Source organism: Brachionichthys hirsutus, chromosome 4 (genome assembly GCF_040956055.1).
Source record: "Brachionichthys hirsutus isolate HB-005 chromosome 4, CSIRO-AGI_Bhir_v1, whole genome shotgun sequence".
In the NCBI taxonomy this organism is placed as follows: domain Eukaryota; kingdom Metazoa; phylum Chordata; class Actinopteri; order Lophiiformes; family Brachionichthyidae; genus Brachionichthys; species Brachionichthys hirsutus.
Window position 1 is genome coordinate 4980876 of NC_090900.1, and position 20906 is coordinate 5001781.

General features: G+C 40.9%; 2 protein-coding genes across 2 annotated transcripts; both read right to left on the reverse strand.

Moving 5' to 3' along the window:
* Positions 1-2611: 2611 nt before the first annotated feature.
* Positions 2612-14323, reverse strand: mlxip (MLX interacting protein). The gene is made up of 17 exons (XM_068760939.1): positions 13908-14323; positions 11406-11512; positions 10833-10918; positions 10527-10616; positions 10355-10396; positions 9931-10171; positions 9672-9761; positions 9418-9512; positions 8308-8881; positions 7936-8033; positions 7631-7730; positions 7437-7534; positions 7054-7161; positions 6789-6916; positions 6552-6672; positions 5414-5543; positions 2612-4559 (listed from the first exon to the last, which is right to left on the reverse strand). Exons 1-17 carry the CDS (start codon positions 14213-14215, stop codon positions 4453-4455), a joined length of 2523 nt encoding a protein of 840 aa, XP_068617040.1. The 5' UTR covers positions 14216-14323; the 3' UTR covers positions 2612-4452.
* A 693-nt stretch (positions 14324-15016) lies between these two features.
* cfap251 (cilia and flagella associated protein 251) lies at positions 15017-20701 on the reverse strand. Its single transcript, XM_068760809.1, is given in 19 exon segments — positions 15017-15356; positions 15522-15756; positions 15844-15987; positions 16305-16395; positions 16491-16654; positions 17099-17213; positions 17326-17510; positions 17629-17805; positions 17934-18085; positions 18189-18436; positions 18522-18698; positions 18800-19048; positions 19104-19159; positions 19250-19327; positions 19415-19495; positions 19813-19921; positions 20008-20117; positions 20315-20455; positions 20540-20701. Coding segments are annotated over 19 exon segments (3012 nt in total). The 3' UTR covers positions 15017-15018.
* Between the last annotated feature and the right edge of the window lie 205 nt (positions 20702-20906).

Consider the following 20906-nt stretch of genomic DNA (forward strand, 5'->3'; position numbering starts at 1 on the left):
ACTTTATTATGTTCCAACTCATGAAGATATATCACAGATGAATCTGTGCAGCGTCTTCCTATACACACCGCTGAGGTGAAAGGTGACAGTTGCAAAACAAAAAAAAACACCCGACTGATAGATTCTTTGATGATAATGCCACAAAAGCGTCATTCACCCAAAGAAAAAAAAAAAAACCACATCCACGTTTGGATATATAACCTCAGGCCATGGCAGAGGGTGCATTTAAAGTCTACGGCAGGAACGGAAAATCACCTGATGTCTCTTTTTAAAGGTAAGCCATCTTTAAGCAAGTGGATTTATATTGTTTTTCTTGTAAAGAGTAGGAAAATAATAATAATATATCTGTGTAACAAATAACACAATAATTATGCTGCAATTCCAGAATGAAAGAAAATGTTTATTTTTTTAAATCAACATTTTATTTCCTTCTGGCATGCTGCATAACGTAAGATGAGCTTTTGCTCGCAGGCAGGCTAACTTCACCTCCTTCCAATGCAAACAAAAAAGGGAGAAAGTATGAAGAAGTCCAAACTCCAGGAACACAGAAATGCTGTTGACAGTAATTCACGTGAAATGACTTCTGACACTGACGTTGATTCTGTTTTGACTTGCTCTCCTGGTAGACTATTCATTCAGGCGTATCATGTGTTTTTTTTTATGTGCAACTTCCTGAAGAGGTGCTCCTGTCCTGTTTTCTGATGGTGCACATTTTCTTCACCGCCTCACGGCCAACCGAGCTAGATGTACTTAAGAGGAACCTGAGGGATGTGGCATTTTCATTGTGTACTCTACGAGGGGCTGAAAAGGATTATGTGAGTTGGTCATTATTCATACTGCAGTATATGGTACATTGAAAGTGCACTTGAGAATCACAGTCACGGCTTCAATTTCATTTAAAAGCAAATTCATTTTGACAAAACATGAAATAAATACCACTAATTATCAATGGAGGAAAGTTTTGAAGCCAATTTGGTGCAGCCTCTGAGCTCCTTGATTCACCTGACTGTCGTTATGACCTCTGCTTCTTTTCTAGATAAAGACCATGTTCCGTGGACAGCCACCAAAAGGATATAAATCAGAGCCCGTTGAGGGAATAACTAAAGAAGAAATCCAGACTTCCATCTGTTCCATCACAGACTATCTAGAGAACCACCTGCCGTTGATCATTAGATCCATCACTGACAGGCACCAAGGCCTCATTAAGAAAACAAAGACATTTATCACTCAGTTCAAAGCGAACGCCAGCAAAGGTCTAAACATGACCATCATTTTAAAGACCAACTGCCACAGAAACGTAACGACAGCAAGCGATTACGAGAAGAAGACGACCGGCCTCCGGATCATCCACTTCACCAGACAATGGGTGGAGCATTTTGCAAACGCCACCTGTGGATCCTCATGAAAGTTCTCCCCCCCCTTCATTTCGGAATTATCGTAATCAAAACTGTTTCTTGAAAACACTGCAAAATTAGACTCTGTTCAGTTACAATTTATTTTTACTTGACTGATAAATAAAATACTTCTGACCACGACAAACGTTTTTTTTCTTGATTTTTTATGATAAAATCTTCTAATATATTTGATATATTTATATTTGTATAAATGTTTTTTTATTTCGTTTAGTGATAGAATCTACAAAGAAGAGGGACAATACTAAACGGTGCTCTTGATTTGAGTTCTAAAGATTTAATCTGATTTTTTACATTTGCATTTCTCAAGAGGAGAGCTGTTTTTATTCCACTGGTCAACCTTGAAACTTTGCAAAAGAGTGCAAGATCTTGATCTTATCTAAGGAGTTCTGATAAAAGTGATTCTCAAAAAATCAAGTATCATATCAAGAAGTCTGCTGCTGACTAAATCCACCCTCCTTCCGTCATAGATTGATGCAAATTTCCTAATCCAGTAAGATGTATAAACTTGATTTCTTGTTTGCCATTGGCTCTAAAGCTTTGGGAAAAGACAGACATACCGTTATTTGATGTATTTTGCAGTGCCCCTCATAAAACCTTCACAAATAAAAATCTCCAACTCTCCTATCCAGATCCTTTTCTCCCATTTAAATTTACAGGCAATGTAGCCATTAGCATTTTGAACAGTTTAGAGCAGAAAATGTAGCGTAATTTGTAAATGTTGCATTTACAAATGAGGGGAAATCCTACTTCAGATTTCTAAGCAAAACACAACACACAACTTGAATCCAAGAACCTCGGAGGGTTATCTTTGCTGTGCTGAAACAAACAGCTTCACCTTCATCTGTAGAGACATCAAAATCTAATTTGCATTTACATTTAAATGTTTATGGGTATTACTCACAAAAGACTGTAATGCCACCTGGGGCAACCCCTTTTTCCAAGTTCTGCCCCTCCATGAACACCAAAGTGCAGATTGGGCCAGAACTGCACCTTGATGGCCATTCCTCCTCCTATTGCTGCATGCCGGGGATCTCTGGGCTGATGCGGGAGCAGCTGCTACAGTTCTAACAATTTATTATTCAATAGTTGTTGAAAATGAAGTTATTAGAAGTCAAGATTTTGAAAATATTTTGCTATATGGCATATGGCATATTTGTGAATTTTGAAAGAGTAAAAATAAACCACTGGTATGTTGCTTAAGAAAATATCTTTACTTCTTAATTCAAATGAAATACAATACAACATTTGGGGAGAACCACCTTTTCATCTCGTACAAAATCCCCTCACAAAAACAGCAATCAAACTTTGTAAATCCAACCTGGAAGGTTGGAATATTTTTAAATCGTAGGATGAAGAAAACAAAACACTCACACAATAAAATCACCCCAAAAATGTAAAGCTGTAATCGCACATAGAGGATTTCTGTCTAAATAACATATCAAGTCTGTGTTTTCAAACAAAACTGAAACAAAAGCCAAAAAAAGATACTTTGTGCACGATTACGACAAACGTAGCTGCATCCAGAGGAGCATCTAGATTTTCTTACAGTAGCATTTCAGATAAATGTAACCAATACACTTCAAACAAACATAGCCCTGCTTGATCTGCATCCCTGTAATAAACCAGCAATGTTGCATACTGTCAAAAAAGTTTTACCAAATGCCAACCTGAAAATGATTTCTTACGGGACCACATTAAAAGACTGTACACAAAAAAAAAAGCTCACTTTCGTCAAATATATATTATCATTGGTGACATTTGCTGTTGAAAAGTGAAAAATCTGAGTACACTCAGAGTATCTCTGAGTAAAGTACTGCAAAAACAAAAAACACAGCATGAACGTCTGCCTGAGGAGGGCTGAAAAAACAAAACAAAGGCAAAACAATACAAAGAATAAGTCGTCTGCGGCAGCATCCGGCACTTTATTTGACCTTAAGGCAGAACTTTGTCAGACAAGCTGGACGTGCACAGGTTCCATCTCTCAAAGCGCCAGCAGTGTGAAACATAGGATTTAAATAAAATGACAGGAAAATGAATCCGATATGGCTTCTGGTCTGTTTCTTGTCTGCATTTTCTTTTGACATGGTAGACAGATTGTTTTCTCATGAGCCCTGAGTCACCAAAATTAAAACAACAGAAGAGACTGTCTCGTACAATAAGCTTGTAAATGTACGTGGACATGTAGTATATACTGTATATGATGCGTACAATCATTACAGTCATCCTCCCTATGAGGGGCCCAGTATTGACCCGGCCAGTAGAAAACCATATATATATATATATATATACCATACTGCATCTAAAATTCAAAGACACACATATTTTTGTAGACTTTGAAGTTGAACTGATTGGAAATGGGGGGTTTTCAGGCCAAGCAGGAAATTACGTTCAGCATGGATGGAAAATCATCAGGAAACGACTATTTTAAATTGGCAAAATAATTTTCACCTGAGTAAACGAGGATGACAAAGCTCTCATCTTGCAACAATAGAATACATAGCATATAATCCATGATTCAAACAACCTTAATACTACAGTGAAACATGTCATTGAGGTTTTAAAGCCCTCAAAAACACCCTAAATACACATTCAGCTAGTCCTAAAAAAGAAATCCCACGTTATCTCCTTACATATTTAAATGCTTGAGAGAGTGCAGATTATGCTGAGAATTGCTCAGTCTTTCCCTTTTTAACACAATATGTGTTTTACAACATAAAAGTCTTTAAAATGTAATAGATACTGTAATTATTCAAAAGCCAAACCAAAAGTACCACCTTCCAATAAAGTGTGAAGAAGATCTTCACCTGAAGTAGGAGAAGACAGTAGTAGTTTCTGTCAATAAAACTTCTGAACGTCATTGCACAACAGATCAGAGAGGACAATCATAAATCGTTTCATTTATTTCTCAGAGCGGTTGTGCATCTATGGTGAGCTGTCTCAATGGCTGCAAAGGTAAACGAGTGATATGGAATAATTGTGACTGTTGTGGAAGGCTTAGGAGACTTCTGGGTCACCTCGCCTCCTCCGAGAACTACGGCTACACATCTGTTTGCGTGACGGCATGGATGGCTTCCTCGGGGAGCATGGCTGGGTCGCTCAGAATGGACGTGGTTGTGCTCAGCTGACGGAGGGCGCTCAGCATCACTGGAAAACAGAAAGAAACCACAGATAACCAACTGTGACCCAACCTAAGACCACACAACGTGAAGTATTCTTACTGCGCTAGCCGCTAAGCGTACATCAGATACAATCTTCCAGTTTGGGAGCTACCCAGGGTCTCTGTCCCTTTAGGATGCAGAACTATTTCATTTGTGTGACTCAGGGGAATTTTTAAATTGTCTTAACAAATGATGAGATCGGAATCAGAACTCCTTTATTGTAAATGAATGCAACACAAAAGGAAATTAGTGTTACAACTCCCTCTGTTGCTTAAAATACACACATTCATATATACCGGTACTGCACATGCAGTAAATGTAACCCATGCAGCATGTGGTAAAGTGACTACTACTACTACTACTACTACTACTGTACTTTCGGCTTGTTCCGTGAGAGGTCGCCACAGCAAATCAACGTGGAAAAGTGGAACAGCCAGATTCCTGAAGCTGAGATTTGAGAAATTTGACTGAATATGAGAGAACAAATAAATAAATGATGTCACGGATGCATTAAGTATTAAACAAAAGTTTAAGTAGAAGTGGGTCCAGTATAAAATTCACTTCTTTGAGGAAGTGGGATGAGGAGAAGTTATCATCTATTACAATAAATGAAATGGGCTGTTTCCTGTTATGCACGGTTGCTTGATACAGGAAGAAAATGCAGGGAAAAACAGAGACAAGACAGATAAGGAGAAAATTCCGAGAAACAGATTTACAGACCGTGGCATGCAGCTGGCACACAAATGATCCATGACGATTATCCTCTGTGTTGCAACCAGAGAGCAGGTGGAATGTGTAAAGTGAGCACACAAAACCGAACACAATCAGCCTTCCACTTACTTGGTCTGAGCACTGGGAGGGAGCAGTGACGATCGAGCCACTGCAGCGTGGTCCGACAGAGGTCTTCCTTGCTTGTGCTTGATACCATCCGATTGAACGACTCAAAGAGAGGCTTTATGATGATGCTGAACTGAAACAGCGAAGACAGTCAAGGACTGATAACTTTAGTTTGAGTTCCGGACGACGTATGGCTCATCCCGTGGCCTTCTCAAAAAAAAAAAGTACTTATCAAAACGCAATCTCGACACGGTTTTTCATCGAGTAGATTTATTGCGTACTGTCTACAAGTCTAAAACAAAAAGCAGTCTGTCAGTTCTCCTGACATCAAATATTTTCGTTGGGCGAGAGGCAAAGTGTGAAAACTCGTCGCACCAGTTGACCAAGATTGCAGCTCATCATCATCATAGGTTCTGTAAATTAACACGTATTTGCAACATAATTATATCCCCAAGCCGAGCTTATTATTTATGATGACTATGCGTTATTTATGCACAGCCCAAGTCTAAACTTTATAATCACTATGGCTCCTGTTCAAACCGCAAACCGGTTATCGTTCCATTCTGTCTTAGAACTGCTTACTGTCAAAACTAATCTGATAATTAATTAGTCCTGGGAAATTCGACTTGGGATTGCGTCTTTGTTCTTTGGAAACACTCCGGAACGTGAACAGAACAGCGTTGCCCTGCTTTGAACCTGCTGTTACCCATTATCTTAGCTGCTCACAAGAGCAAAAGGACGATTTTAAATTTAAACTATGCAATAGGTTTTATTGGAGCCTATACTCGCTGACATTGGGCAGGACCCCGAAGGAACGAATTATCGCTATATTAACCTTCCATAAAGCCTACGTCTGCTGTGTATGATCATTTTTTTCATAATGAATCATTTTTTAAGTTATAGTAGATTTGTCAAACTCACAGTCCAGCCAAATCACCAATTTATTTCATTGAGGAAAAAGTAGCTGTAAAGTTTTCGAACCTTTCAGGTCAAAATATTGTACGTACTTGGGAGTCAATAAATGTAAAACCAGCCCCTTTTTCTACTTGAATTTGACACCCTTGTGCTCAATATGTTTTAACATCTGTTATGACTAAGTGGCAGGCAATGTAACCAGCAGAACTCTTTCACCGGAGGATACAATCCAGAACTTCCAGTTCTGTAAAGTGCGGTTCTTCACATAGTCATTGAACTCTTGCATATGGTCGAAGCATTGTCTTCTGATGGGCAACCCGGAGGCAGGCAGCTGTTCCTGGCACGAGCTGGGGATAAACAGTGCCAAGAGGAAAAAACAAAAGAGGAAAATGAATGTTCCAAGCACCAAAGCGACGTTTTAACGCTGTGAGAGTAGACAGACATGCACAATGACGTAACACACTTAATAGAGGTGTTGAGTTCCTCGATTTCCTCTCGTAGTCTCTTGACCTGCTCCTGCAACTGCTGCCTCTCTTGCTGGAGTTTCCCAATGTGTTCCACTGTCTTCTGCAATGTGACCGCATTGCTGATCTGAATGCAAAACATTAATGGTTACGATTGTAAAATCAATATTAAGATCAATATGTGGAACGAGTACTGTGCATTATTCAAAGAGCTCTGATGTTCTGATGCTTGGCGACGGCACACGGGGGGGGACACGGACTTACGTTTGACTGCGACTTCAACGTGGGCACCATGTTGCAGAGTGTCTGAAATCCAATCTTAATGTTTGATCGGCGCTTTTGCTCTGCAGATATGTGTATTGGTCTCCGGCTCTGAAACGGAGCGGCAGTGGAAGCATTGATCAGAGGCTTTCCTACAGGGGGCTACATACTCCATAGCATGAGGAAGTGTGCTACTGATGCTAAGAACAGGGCTATACATTTGTAGAGGTATGAAACTCAGGCTGAGCTAATTCATAAAATGTTTCCTTTTATTTTATGAATGTTAAGAATATAATTATAATTATATGCTCATAATGGAGCTATCACATAAATAAACTGTTCATGTTCAACATTCATGCAAGGAATATAATCAGATCAACAAAAACCTGATTTTGTTCATTCTTTATTAGAGTTGTGCTGCTGCTGATCAGTGAATTCGGACTCGGGACTTGATCTAATCCACATGGTGAGCCTTGACCTGATCCTGGTTGACCGTGGACCGGAAAGAACAACACAGAAACTTGGAACAATTGGTGGCTTTGGGGTTACGGTGTCCATTCAGGGTTAAGTGGATTCTCACCGACACTTGAGGAGGCGTTCTGATTTTTGGAAGACTTTTTTTTGGACACAATCGTCTGGGGAGGCTTCGGTGTGTGAGGCACAATGTGGAATCCAGGAGTCTGGGATACAAGAAGAGAGCAAATGAAGTATTTTTCTTAAACTGAGATAATAATAATACTGATTTGATAAATTAGGGGGGGGGGGGGGTTTGGTTGACAAACAGAGTAAAGTGAATGGTGAAATCAAAATATGCAATGTTCTATAGCTATCTGTGGTTTTAGAAGAAAAGGAAATAGTGAAAATGATAATACAGACAATACGTACAAGATGGGGAGCGATGACGACTCCCGTATTAGAGACCACATCTGTGTTCAGTGGTGTCGGAGTAACAATCACAGCATTAGCATGACCTGGGAAAGGGGCTGAAAATGGAACATTGAAATGAAGTCAGTGCAGTTCTGAGCTTTTTTTTTAAAAAACATCAGTTTCATCTGTCTGGTTTCATTGTTTGAACACACACACACACACACCCATAGTACATATATACCTTTCTAATAGGTGTATATGTACTATGGGTGTGTGCCTCCTTAACAACACTCCCCAAATGGTTGACATTGCCAACTCAACAATGTTATGTCACCATTTTTAAACACATGCAGCATTGACATCGTGACTTTGTGTCCAGAAACAGCAGACCTGTGAGGATGAGGTGGGAAGAGGGGAGGGTGTTGGCAACAGCAATCCTTTGCACAGGGCGGATTTTGTTGGCACTGGACGGCTGAACTGGGTGAGGCAGGGCGAAGGTCTGAGGGCGCTGGGCGGAAGAGGCGGGCACGGAAGCTACGGGTTGGAGCTGGCATGGAGGGGGTGGAGGCAGCGTGGGTATGGAGCCATAGTCTGCGCCGTGGCTGAAAGTGGTGGCTGCATCGGCGAGTGTAACAGTAGAGGACGTCGTGTGCGTAATCACAGAAGGTGCTACAATTTCACCCAGCGCTGACGCGTCGTCCAAGGGTGAGGGAACAACGGGTGCTGCCGAGGCCAGGTTCTGACCCGAAAGGCACGTTGCCATGGGATCAAGAGGTAGTGATTGAGAAGGGGAACCTATTGCTTGATCACCGGGCACCGCCTGCCCGGGAAACAAAGGCATATAGTTTTGTCCATACACGGCATCGCTGCCACCACTTTGACTGGCCATCGGAGAGGTTATGGAACTGGGTCCAGGAGAGGGGATGTGGTTGGTTGTGAAATGCAAGGATGACATTAAGTGGGCCTAACAAAAGATGACAAAGGAAACAGACACAAACACATTTAGCCCCGTCTTCTAGTCTGGTGCACGATGAAACAACTCGGACACGGTTTACATATTTTATCCGTTAATAATCAGATTTTCTGGTTACTCCATGTTGCCTGGAACCAATTTGCATTCGTGAAAAAAGTCGTTTTGGTTCTTCCTCCGTCATCCTAAACGACAGGTATGAATACACTGATACGATTTAGCAGTTATTTTTCACAGTAGTAACAAGAAAAACCCTCAGATCTGAGAGACAGCTCATGGTGTTCAAAACGTGCTTGCATCAAGCAGCTTGAGCAGGAAGTGATGTTTGAAAGAGCTTTGCAAATTAAGTTTAGTATGATTATTTTTGTTAAACAGGTATTTGTGTAACTACATAGTACACAAACATGGCATAAGATGAAAATTGACCCCAAAAACATTACACATCGTAAATCTAGGAACACTACAAAAGGCCCAACGCAAGCTTCCATCGTGGGTGTGTGTGAGGATCTGTGCCTTGCGTCTGTGTTTACCTGTGACTCAGAGCTGCTGCTGGGTAGCGGGGTGACAGGTGATGCAGTGGGGGAAACAGAGGGGAAGGAGGGCTGACGGAGGCTGTGAAATAAGTCTGGAACAAGAGTTTCTATGTTAACTATTGGTTAGTAGAATCGCACTACTTTGTGTGTTATTATTGGCTAAGCCAATTCCTGTAGTAGAGTTACAAGAATGTCTACCTTTCATTTCAGTAAAGCGTACAACATTAGTTTCTGTGGAGCATTTCGCCTACCTTGTAGGGGATCAAAGGAGTCCATGAAGTCTAGGTTGGGTTGTAAAGGGATGAGTCCAGGTTGGATCATGTCTGCATTTCCTGCATGAGCTATGGAGGGGGTAGCGCCAGGGAGGACATCCAAAAACATTATAATAAATACTATGTTACTGAGATCAAGTCCTAAACAGCACTCGTACTCAGATGGTACATCGTTTACATAATTAGGATGGCTATACTGTACTGTTTTCATGAAATGGACAGCTGAAGACTGTCTCACCAATCTCCCTTGGATTGGGCCAGGCCACAGACTGGTGGGAGGCCAACGTAGAGAACAAGGTGTCTGAAAACTCAGACATCAAAACATCCATGTCAAACAGGGGGTCCATCTCCATGGGAGCAGGGGTTTCATTTTGCTTTCGGAGCAGCCGACGCGCTGCCGTCTCTTCATCCTGATAAAGGGAGACACGGAGCATGTCTGGAGAGACTTCCCCGAACAGCAACAACTGCTCCTCCGGCTCCTTTGAACACGCAAATCCACACCACCAAGCCAGTTAGTGACACACAAGCATGCATCCAGCACGGGATGAGTTCTCTCACCTCATGCAATCATCTTATGATTTATACACATATGTTCACAAGTTCTAATAGGTGCAAGCAGTCAAAAGTGCTTTGATAATGTGAGGGAAAGCGGTTCTGCTTACCATGAGCAAGCTTGAGAGGTCTTCATCTTTGTGTTTCTGTAACTGTATAAGATTTGGTGAGCACCTCATTTGAGAAATCAGTTTTATGAGCACTTAAAGAGACAAGATAAATATATGAAATGCATATGAACCCTTTGGTAAAAGCCAAAATATGGCCAATCAAATATAGTACCCTTTTCTTAAAGTAAGTTCTCCACTTGTGGTACTCTCTTATGACAATCTCAATTCTTCTTTTCCAACATCTCAAATCTGTGGACGCAGCCTGTAGCAGAAAGAAAGGAGCAGGAATTAACCTAAGGTCAACAACAAAGACAAAGTACAAAGAAAGGAAGGGACACAGGAAAAATCCTTCCATTGATAGTGACTGGATCTAAAGTACCGGTAAGCGCCAGAGTGACTGGATGTAAAACGTTTAGCGTCAGGATGACAGTCACAGCTTTGGCTTTTCGAACATCATTTTTTTTTTTTCTATCTTTACCTCAGTGGGCCGATGAATGTCTAATTCCATGCTTCCATCCAGGGGAGTCAAAAAGTGACAAACAGGATTGTTCCTTTTCTCCACATCTGTGACAAAAAACGAAACAAATCGTGTCACATTAGTTTCATATACTGTATTACACATTACTCATGCCTGTGAACTATGTTTACAAAGCAGTAACTACAGAAGTAATCCAAACAGGTTCGAGGGACATTTTACTGTATCAATAAAGTCCAATATTTGTCTTCACTGCCCGCATTTTCAAAATATTTTTCATGCATGGAGATTAGGGCTTCACCAAAGCATGCTGACACGAACAGCTGACTGCACATGAGAAGTTTCTGGTTTATTTTTGGGATGCGAATGAGAGTTAGTATTCGTCAACGTCCAAGCTGTTCACAGTCTCCAATTTGTTCCAACATGCACATCAATGCGACATTGTCAGATTCATGCAGGAGTCCAACTCCAATCTCGAACAGATTCTTGAATGAAATGGTGACTTCATTAACATAGTAAACACGTCAGCCTGTTCTCAATGGATGCAAAATGACAGGAAGCGTGTGGAACTCTTACAATGAATATACCAAGCTCTCCATATGGCATTGTTGAGGCGGATCTTGTCTCTCCAAAGCAGTTTGAGACCTTTAAAGTTCTTCCATTTGGGCGACACCAAATTCCCACTGAAAAGACAAGAACATCGCCAGTGAAAAGGACTCCCAAGTGATGAGAGACAGAATAACAAATGCGGAGTTTTAACTTCTGCAAACAGGTACCACAATACGAATACCAAATTCACCACTTCATTCACAAATTGTTTATTTCTGTGATGCCAGAAAAAAAAAAACTCTACCTTGAGATTCTATGGCTACAAATAATTCTAAAATGGCAGGCCCATGCTGGTGTTGTACTGAAAAGACTACTGAAAACAAGCAGGACTCTGTCAAGGTCAAGTTAGAAAGATAACTGCAACTGTGAAATGTGAAATGAGATAAAGTCTTATCGAACGTACAGCACAGCAACAACAAAAGTAATTCATTTGCGCATGCTGCACTGACTACTACTACTACTACTACGACTACTACTGCTGTACTTTCGGCTTGTCCCGTGAGACGTCGCCACAAATCCATGTTCTCCACTTCACCCTGTCCTTTGCATCGTCCTCCCCAACACCAGCCACTCTCATGTCCTCCCTCACTACGTCCATGTATCTTCTCCTGGTATGTCATCTGGGCCAAGTGCCTTCCCATTCCTCATCCTGTTCATTGCCTTCTCTAACTTTGCCTTTGCTAGGTGCCTCGAGTATAGTGTACGAGTGTGTGCATGAATGAATGAGCCTATCCCACAGCAAGCTGGGATAGGCTCCAGCAACTCCCGTGACCCGCAAAGTGGAAACAAAGCAGAATTCAGAGCATTGAATTCAATGAATTAATGAATGCCTCTACAATATCAGATTCTTTCACATGTATGCCTGTGTTCATGTCATGATGAGGACAGGGTCATGTCACAACCTCAGCTTTTTGTTCTTTAAATAGTCTTCCCACGAATCCAAGTTGGTGCCATTTATAAAGTCAGAGGGAATCCTCTATATAGTAACACTACAGCTGTGAACACATAACCATTGGAAATTTGACCCACACATCATTTTTTATTTAACTTGCCTCTTAATATCTTGTTACACCAGCCAGAGAACCCAACTTATTTGCACAAACAAAAAAGACATGTTAAAATACAAACAGTATTTTAACATTTATCCCGTTTATTTATTGACCTAAGAGTCAAATGTGGCACAAGTGAGTATTTTGATATTAAGATGGGAAATCCAGAGGATCCTGGAAATTTGAACCCATCATTTTTTATTTAACTTGTCTCTTATTATCTGTTTTCATGCACGTGTAGTGATAAAATAATGAGATGAATAAAAATCAATGCAGGAATATAAATTAAAAGCTATTTGTAATTCATAAATTAAAATGCTCAGTCTTACACAATACTAGACTTCATTTCGTCGGATTGCAGTTTCAATCCAGTTCAAGCCGTTTGTCGATATCAGAAAAATATTTTAGTGTATTAATTTGATCTTTAGGAACTAATCTGTCAGGAATTGTGATATTTCATAGATGTAAAAATAAATCTGATTTAATTACATTTGAAACAATTATTTCCATAGGATGCGGCAAATTGAACAATTTAATGATCACATCGGCAGCCGAAGGCCACATTTGAGATCATCTTTTGTCTCAGTGCATCGCTCCCAAAATTTATTTTAAACTTGTGACTGAAATTCTCAAATGAGTTGTTTTACACAGTGACAAAGATGTTCTAGGAGCCAGCTGGCATCCATAATGAAGAATGTTGTTCACACAGCGTCGACCCTCACTGAATTGTTTCGTACTTGCTGTTTGTTCAAAGCCACGCCAGACTACGCACAATCACGATAACAACTTGGTATCTTGCACAAGCACAAGGAAATAAAACGCAAAGCAACAGCAATCCCACATCCGACATGAGCATTGCACCAAGTACAGGTTTTCATTATGACTGTGTCACATGCTGAACAATACCCCCCCCCCCCCCTTCAACAATATAGATATAGAACTATATTTATTCATGAACTAGACTGAATTACAAATTTAAAGTGCATGTACTCTATTACATACTTTGTTAACCACAATTCATAGGAAGATGTACTTTTTGCTGATACAATAATAATATAGAAAATATACAATAATATAACATCAGTTTATATATGTATACAATTTATATAACAGTAATCGTTAGTATTTCTCCACCAAAGCTGCCAGATGGTTTCTTTCAAATATAAGTGTTTTTGGCAATAATTCACACTTTGCTGATAATAGTTCTACATCTCGAGAATACTTTTTGAATATATAAATGTATTTCCTGTGGTATTGGGACTTTGCGTGGGGTGGGGTGAAGCAGGAAGTTGAATGAGAAGGACACTCGTGACTGTGAAACTTCACGCCACTTCCACGACGGGGGTCATGACGCCTGAGCTACGGGAAAACGCACGTCCTCAAAACCTCTCCTGTGCCCACGTCGCGCGTGGGAACTCACCTGTAGGCGAGCGTCATGCACTCGAAGAGCTTCGTCAGCGACGCGTCGATGGAGAACTGTGACATGCTCGCCTTGCCGAAGCGATACGTCTGGCAGGTCTGCTTGTTGACAGTGTCGAAGTCGTAGCCTTTCTTCGGGGGGTGCTCGCTGTGGGGGGAGGACACCATGAAGTGCCCGCTGTGGATGATCTGGGACTCGAGCCCGTCCGACCGCCTCAGCCCCAAGTCCCTGTCCTCGTTGTCCGAGTCGTCCTCTTGCTCCTGCTTGATGCTCACGGGCGGGAGACGATACTGTCCCGTTGAAGACATCTCTCTCTCTCTCTCTCTCTCTCTCTCGCAGCCTTGTCGTTTAAGCACAAATTGCTAATGTTAGCCAGCAAAGCTAGGACAATAAAACTCCCTTGCATGGGGATCTCCGGCACGACTGGAAAACGCGATTCGGCTTGTTGGGTAGTTTGTCAATTTCGTGGCGTAACGGTATTATCCAAGTCCTCTGGTTACTCATTTTTTTTTAAAAACCTGGTAATTAATTTCTCATGTTAACTTGTTGACTTCTTGAATTTGCTAATAACTAAGAGCTATGGGGAGCAGCTGACACACACACACACAAAAAAAAACAACAACTTACAAGGCGAGCAGGAAATGCCCGTGTCAGAGTGATTCTGATTGGTCAGACGTGGAGCCCCACCCATTAAGAGTCAGAGTGTTTCTGATTGGTCAGACGTGGAGCCCCACCCATTAAGACACAAACGAAGCAGCGAGTACGAATCCGTTAACACAATGTTAATAATTTTTGTAATTTCAAATGAAGTATATGTGTTAAACACAATTCAAGTACACCGCTTAAAAAGAAGAGAAGAGAAGTAATGAATTCATGCAACTGCTGTTCTCTTTGCTTTCGCATGAAATATTGACATTACTCCATTACTACAATCCTACTACAATGTTGACAATATTAAGCAGCAAAATGTACAATCAATTTCAAAAGTATTTTTTTATACCATGCATTTGTTGATAGTCATTTCTTGCAAAATACAATATATATCTTCGTAACACAGCTGGACATCAGGATCTGCTTTAGTATTGATAATCATTTTAAACACATCCTCGACTTAAGTAGCAGACAGATCGTTGTCTTCATTATTCTGGATGTGAGCATCTCCGATCTGCTGTGCGGAGGACTGGAAGCCCAGAATGTGATGAGCAAATGTCTCCAAAGATATCTCATCTGGGATCACGGAGTTTGGTGTACAGTCAGAATTGTCTTCTGGACATGTAGACATGAAAAAATAAAAAACATCAATGCATTTTTCAGCTTGGTCATGGTTTAGACAATTTTTCCTTTACATACCAACTTGCTGAGAACATTCCCCTTCATCTTCCTCCACTTTATCGAAACCTAAAAGTGTTGTGAAACACTCTGACACTTCTTCCTCTGTCATGTGTTCTCCTGTTATAGACATCAAATGTTGGAATTTGCACCACACTGAAGATTAAACTTAAGCATTGCACATAGAACCAAGAGAATCTAAGCAGACAGTAAATATTTGTTCTCAGTAATGTAACAGGAATGCATCTAAAATCATCATTGTTGGGAAACTAGCCTGTGACGTACCTCGAGCTTGTAGAAGTTCTAGCAGCTCCCGTCTCTGGAGAACCGGCTGTTCCTGTCCTGTACCGTCGCAGTCAGCAAGGACGTGAAAAACATGAGCAAACTCCTCACGAGAGATGCCGAAGGCTGGCCGGTGGTTTACAAGCAGTTTGATAAACTCCTCCAAGTTGATGTCAGTCACATACTTTCCCGTTTCAGCGTACTTGCTGAACTTCACCTCGTTGTGCATATTTTCTATCTGATAAACATAATAATAAATACACTTATCTGTAAGTTCATGAATTTTTCTTTTTTTAAATGCAGCTTTCTTGGGACGCCATTGTACCTCCTGTTGTGTAGGGAAATATCCCAGAGCTCTCACGAGAGAGGGAATCTCTGACAGGGGGATTTTGGTGGACACTTGTCGTTTCTCCATTGAATCAAGGCCTTGATGGCGGATTTGGCAGAAATAGAAAAGGTCCTCCATCTCCTGAAAACAGAAATGCTCAAATATGTGAGAATCTACATTTAAAATATGAGCAGTAACAGAAACCCACAACGAAGAGGATGTAACTCCAAATGAAAACTAGTGTCTCAGTCCTGGGACTTTGCACATATAAAATGTTTATGTGAATACGAGCAGCATTGTTCAATAACACGCAGTAATAACAAGCAGAGACTATTTGTATGTTGAATATTATATTATATTATATTTTGCAACAAAGGAGGCTTCCACTGTCCAAAACAAAAAAAAAAACATGTCTCAAAGCTGAACCTGCCATCTTAAATATTAGAAATTTAACTCACTCTGTAAAACTTTCCATCTCTGCCTCCCTCTAAAAGAGTGTAAAAGGGAAGCAGGTCGTTTCCCCCCAAAGTAGCTGCTGCCTCCAATGCGCTGATGTCCCAGCAAGAGAAAAGATTAGACAACACCGTCGCACGCACCGGTAATACATTTTCTCTCAATGTCAGGTCAATTCTACTACGCCGTACTTTATGTTTATCTCCCACGACAGCACGGTGCAGTCAGATTCCCCTGCAGTGAAAACAAATCGGCCATCATAGGAGCAGGCAAACACAGACACTCCTTCTGGATGGCAGATCAAGTCACTGGACTTGTAGGGGTTCCCATCCAGAGGCAACATGTGGAGTCCCACCTGGTTGTTACAGACACCATATTAATTCATGTTCACGTTTGTTTATATGTTCCTACTTATAATGTAACAATTAACCAACTAACTCAGTACATACCATTGATGAGTAAGGTCTTAGCTCATTTGATCAATTACATTTATATTTTCTTCCATACATATTTGAAATCAACAACTGCTCTATTATCCACACTATGCAATTTCATTGCACAATTGTAGAATCACAATAAAGCTGCTCGTAAATTTATTTTGACATGCTGAACATTGTAGAAATGTAATAATGGGAATGGATTACCGATATCAAGCAATGGGAAACTAAATGAATGCTTTATTCTATGGGGAAAGCTTCGCACACAGTTTGTTAGCAGCTAGCAACAAACACAGCAGCAGGCTATTTGATCAAATACCACAAAACAAATAGAGCACAAATAAAACAAGTTCAGCTCTGACCTTATCCTCTGTGATGTATGCCAGGTAATATGAGTTCATCTCAGGTTCACTAGACTTCGGTAGGATCACTACTTTCTTGATGGGAGAGCCATATGTTGGGCCAAGGAGAGTCTTTCTGTATGTTTTTGTTGTTGTTGTAGAACACATGTATACTGTTTTCCAGGAATCACAGTGACATGTAATTTGTGACGTACATGTTTAATTAAAATGTCACAGTATTTACAAACCTGCACATCTTGGTTGTGCTGTTGAAAAGCTTCATCTTGTATTGGTCTGACGTAACAAGAAGAAATTGCTCTGCGGTGATGGGAGGATACCAGGTCATGCACATCGGCACCGCGCTTTGCTCAATTCTCTCTGAGCACAGAATGAGAAGCTTATCGATGTCACTGTTTTCCAGGTCGTACTCCACCTATTATTCAAGTCCACACAAACACAAAAAGAAAACTGCTTAATATTTGACATATAAAACAGCATCACAAATCTCTCGACCAGTCCACTGTCCTACAACTTTGACAAAGTGGACTAACCAATCGGTAATCCATTCCCAAAGAGAGCAGTCTGGGTTTGGTGCTGTCCAAGTGTGTCCCAAAAAGAAGGTCTTTGATAGGCTTGTAGTGGGAGTGGTGTCTGCCCATATATGTCCATCGAGGCAAAGACCCATTATTGGTTTGCAAGCGGAACACTGTCACAGCTTTTCCGGCATCCTAATGTTCAAAGGTAGGGTATATTTACCAACCAGAATCCCAACTTTAGTAGCAGGCCATCATTATATCACAAATAACCCAGTGAGTTGCAACATATGTTATTGAATCAAATAACAGGGCTTGCTCACCGCCGTGGCGAGATACTTGGAGTCTGAGGAGAAAGCGATGTGATGGATGCAATCTTTAGTGTAATGGAAACACTCCTCTGGATCACTTTGTAAAGTTATGGGATTTAGTATTTGAACAGCCCCACTGCCAAAACCAAGTGCCAGGTACAATCCTGTTGACAGGCAAATGTAAGAATGCATTAAGGTAAATATCAATTTCATTCTGTAACACGGATTTATTCTGCAACAAAGACAGCAGCACGTGTGTCGATTCACCTTGAGGGTCAAAAGCAACACACTGAATCTGCCTCTCTGTCTCGAAGGCCCTGCTGCAGATGATCGCTTTGTTGCTGTAGTCCCACACTTTTAGAACACCGCTTTGATTGCCCATGGCAACAGCTGGCTGTCTGGGATGGCAGGCCACCGCGTGCACAGGCTGGCTATCATTATGGAGTAGAATCTGAGAGCTGCCTTTCTGCGTGCTCACATGAACTATGGAACTGACTGTGGACACAACAAAGTTCCTGCAGAAAAAAGATGCCAAACAGTTCATATTGGCTAAAATTCAGAGAGCAGCTCTGAATTAAGAGATAGATAATTGTCTTCGACCTGATCATCGAGGGCTCTGCCTCCAGACTGCCGCGTCCCAAGTATCCCTCTGTGCACTCTTTGGAAAAGGAAATGAACACAATCGCGTCCAGGTGGAATTCACTGTACTTGCAGAGAAACTTGAGGTCGCCATCATAAAATGTAACATGGCCTCGGGTGTCACCAGTTACAATATAGCTGCCATGTCAAATGACACAAAATCAATGACAGATTAGAGACCAATCAATACAATCTACTTTTCTAAAATAATGCCAATAGATACTTATCGCACGGTCCACCTGTCGGTTGTGGTGAGGCATGTGATTGGCTCTTTTTGAAGGGGAATAATCTTGACTCTTTCCTTCTGGGGGATTTCCCTTGCATCCAAGTGGGTCACCACGTCCCACACCACAACGCTACCCACTGTAGTCGCCGTGAGGATCTGAGGTTTTCTCCAGTGAAACACGGAACGGTTGCACGACTCGCCAGCCATGCCGGGTGTTTGAGAAGCATCAGGAGAAGCCTGAGTAAATGGAGAAGCATCACTACTGATTGGATTATTGTGACAATAGTCATAAAGCTTCGGGCAATCCAACATTATCTTCTGCATCTTTTACCTTCCTATATTTCAGGGTGCAATATCTCATGTATCCAAGGGCCTGGAAAAAAGACCATTTGATCATTTACAACTAAAACACTTGTCACAGTTTGTGTCCCAGATTTCAATAAAAAGTAACAACGGGACTTACCGTATTGTAAAATAAGACGTGGCTGTCACTGCTGCTGAGCAGCTGAGTGTTATCATTTGGATTAAAAATGATGTAAGCCTGAAAGTTGAACATTTAATCTTCTGAATGCCATGTACTTAATGTTAGAGGATATTTAAATGTTGAAAGCAGACAAAGATTACTTACTTGAAAACCTTGTTTCGGACTTAGTTCAGTTAACCACAAAGGCTTTTCTGTTTCATTTGTCCAGTCCCAAATACACACAACCTGTGAAAAGATTGTCTTTTTTTAAATATGTTGTAGATAAATGAAGATTTTTGCACCAAAAGACAATTCCAGTAATTAATCATTGTCTAAATAAAGATTTAGTTCTGAGATATTTCCCATTTCATAAAAAGTTACATACTTTATTTAAAATGTCCAACATAAAATGCTCCTTAATCCTTAGGAATGTAAAACAATCGAATGATTCTGAATGTCTGGAAAAATTCTGCACTCTTATGTCATTGAGAGACACTTCTTTTGAGTATTTGCATTTAAAAACATTTTGTTTTATCTGTTCAAGCCTACCGAGACATACTCACTTGAACCTCCTCAGCCCCAAGAGTTGCAAGATATTTTGTGTCTCTTGAAAATGCCAATGCAGTGACACCTCCCTCTGGGTGGCAATCAAACAATGTATGGACAGGGATGCTGGAATTATTAACATATAATGTGGTTACATAAAGGGATACGTTTTTAAAGAAAACAAAATGAATGGCAACAGAATGGAGAGTTACCCAGAGTAGGAGTCCCATATTATCGCTGTACTCTTCACCCCTTTGTCGGCTGTTCCAATCCATCGCCGGTCTTCGCTCACACACATGCATGAAATGGGCTGGTTGTGACCCTGCGTAAGATGGAGCATAAAGTAGATTTATTTTTCAACTGAAATTGCAACCTGAATGTTACTATTATCAAAAGAAATATCTATCACTCTCCAGACTCCTGCTATCATTGATTTAATCTGGAGAGTGCTATCCCATAAAATGTGTATGACATATTCCTCAAAGAACTGAAATATTGTCAGTAGCAATGGATATTTACCTGAAGTACGTGCTGGGAGTTTGTGGTGTGGTTGCATATGACCCCAGCGTGAGCGCCGGCATAAAGGAACACCAGCTGATTGTGGTCTTGCAGACTGAAGGCAGGAAGAGCTGGATTCATCCCAAATACCCATTCTAGTGACTAAATGGAGAGCATGTTTGCAGTATTGTTACGAGGGAATAGATGTCCTCGCTTGTGTTTAAGTATAAAACATGGCATTCTTACCAACGAGTGTCTGCTAGTGTGGGCTCTCTTCTCAGAGAAAAGTGTTTCTGTGGTGGCAGTGTAGACTTGCGAGCGCCCGGTCGTTTTGATTAGGTCAGCCTCTTCTTCTTCTCTTACCTGTGAACTCTTGCACTCCTCCTCCTTAACTTCGCCACCGGACATTGTATCTAATCACACGCGTCTCACCTTGAATGAATGCTCTTTAAAAACAGAGCAATAAGAATAAAAGAGCTCGCACCCTGTGTGCTGGGTTGAGAAGGTGATGATTGTTTGTGAACTGCTAACTTGGTTTAAGTTTAAGTAGAGTTTGACGCTAACGTCAGATATCAATATACATATTTTGTTAATTGTAATTGTTTTACATTAC

Excerpts from the sequence above, each read along its gene's own strand:
- mlxip (XM_068760939.1), bottom strand. The coding sequence starts at position 14,215 with ATGTCTTCAACGGGACAGTATCGTCTCCCGCCCGTGAGCATCAAGCAG. Across the intron at positions 10,397-10,526 it reads GAACTTACTTTAAGAAAAGG|TTACAGAAACACAAAGATGA; the intron begins GTACTATATTTG and ends AATCTTATACAG. Across the intron at positions 8,882-9,417 it reads GCAGCAGCTCTGAGTCACAG|GCCCACTTAATGTCATCCTT; the intron begins GTAAACACAGAC and ends ATCTTTTGTTAG.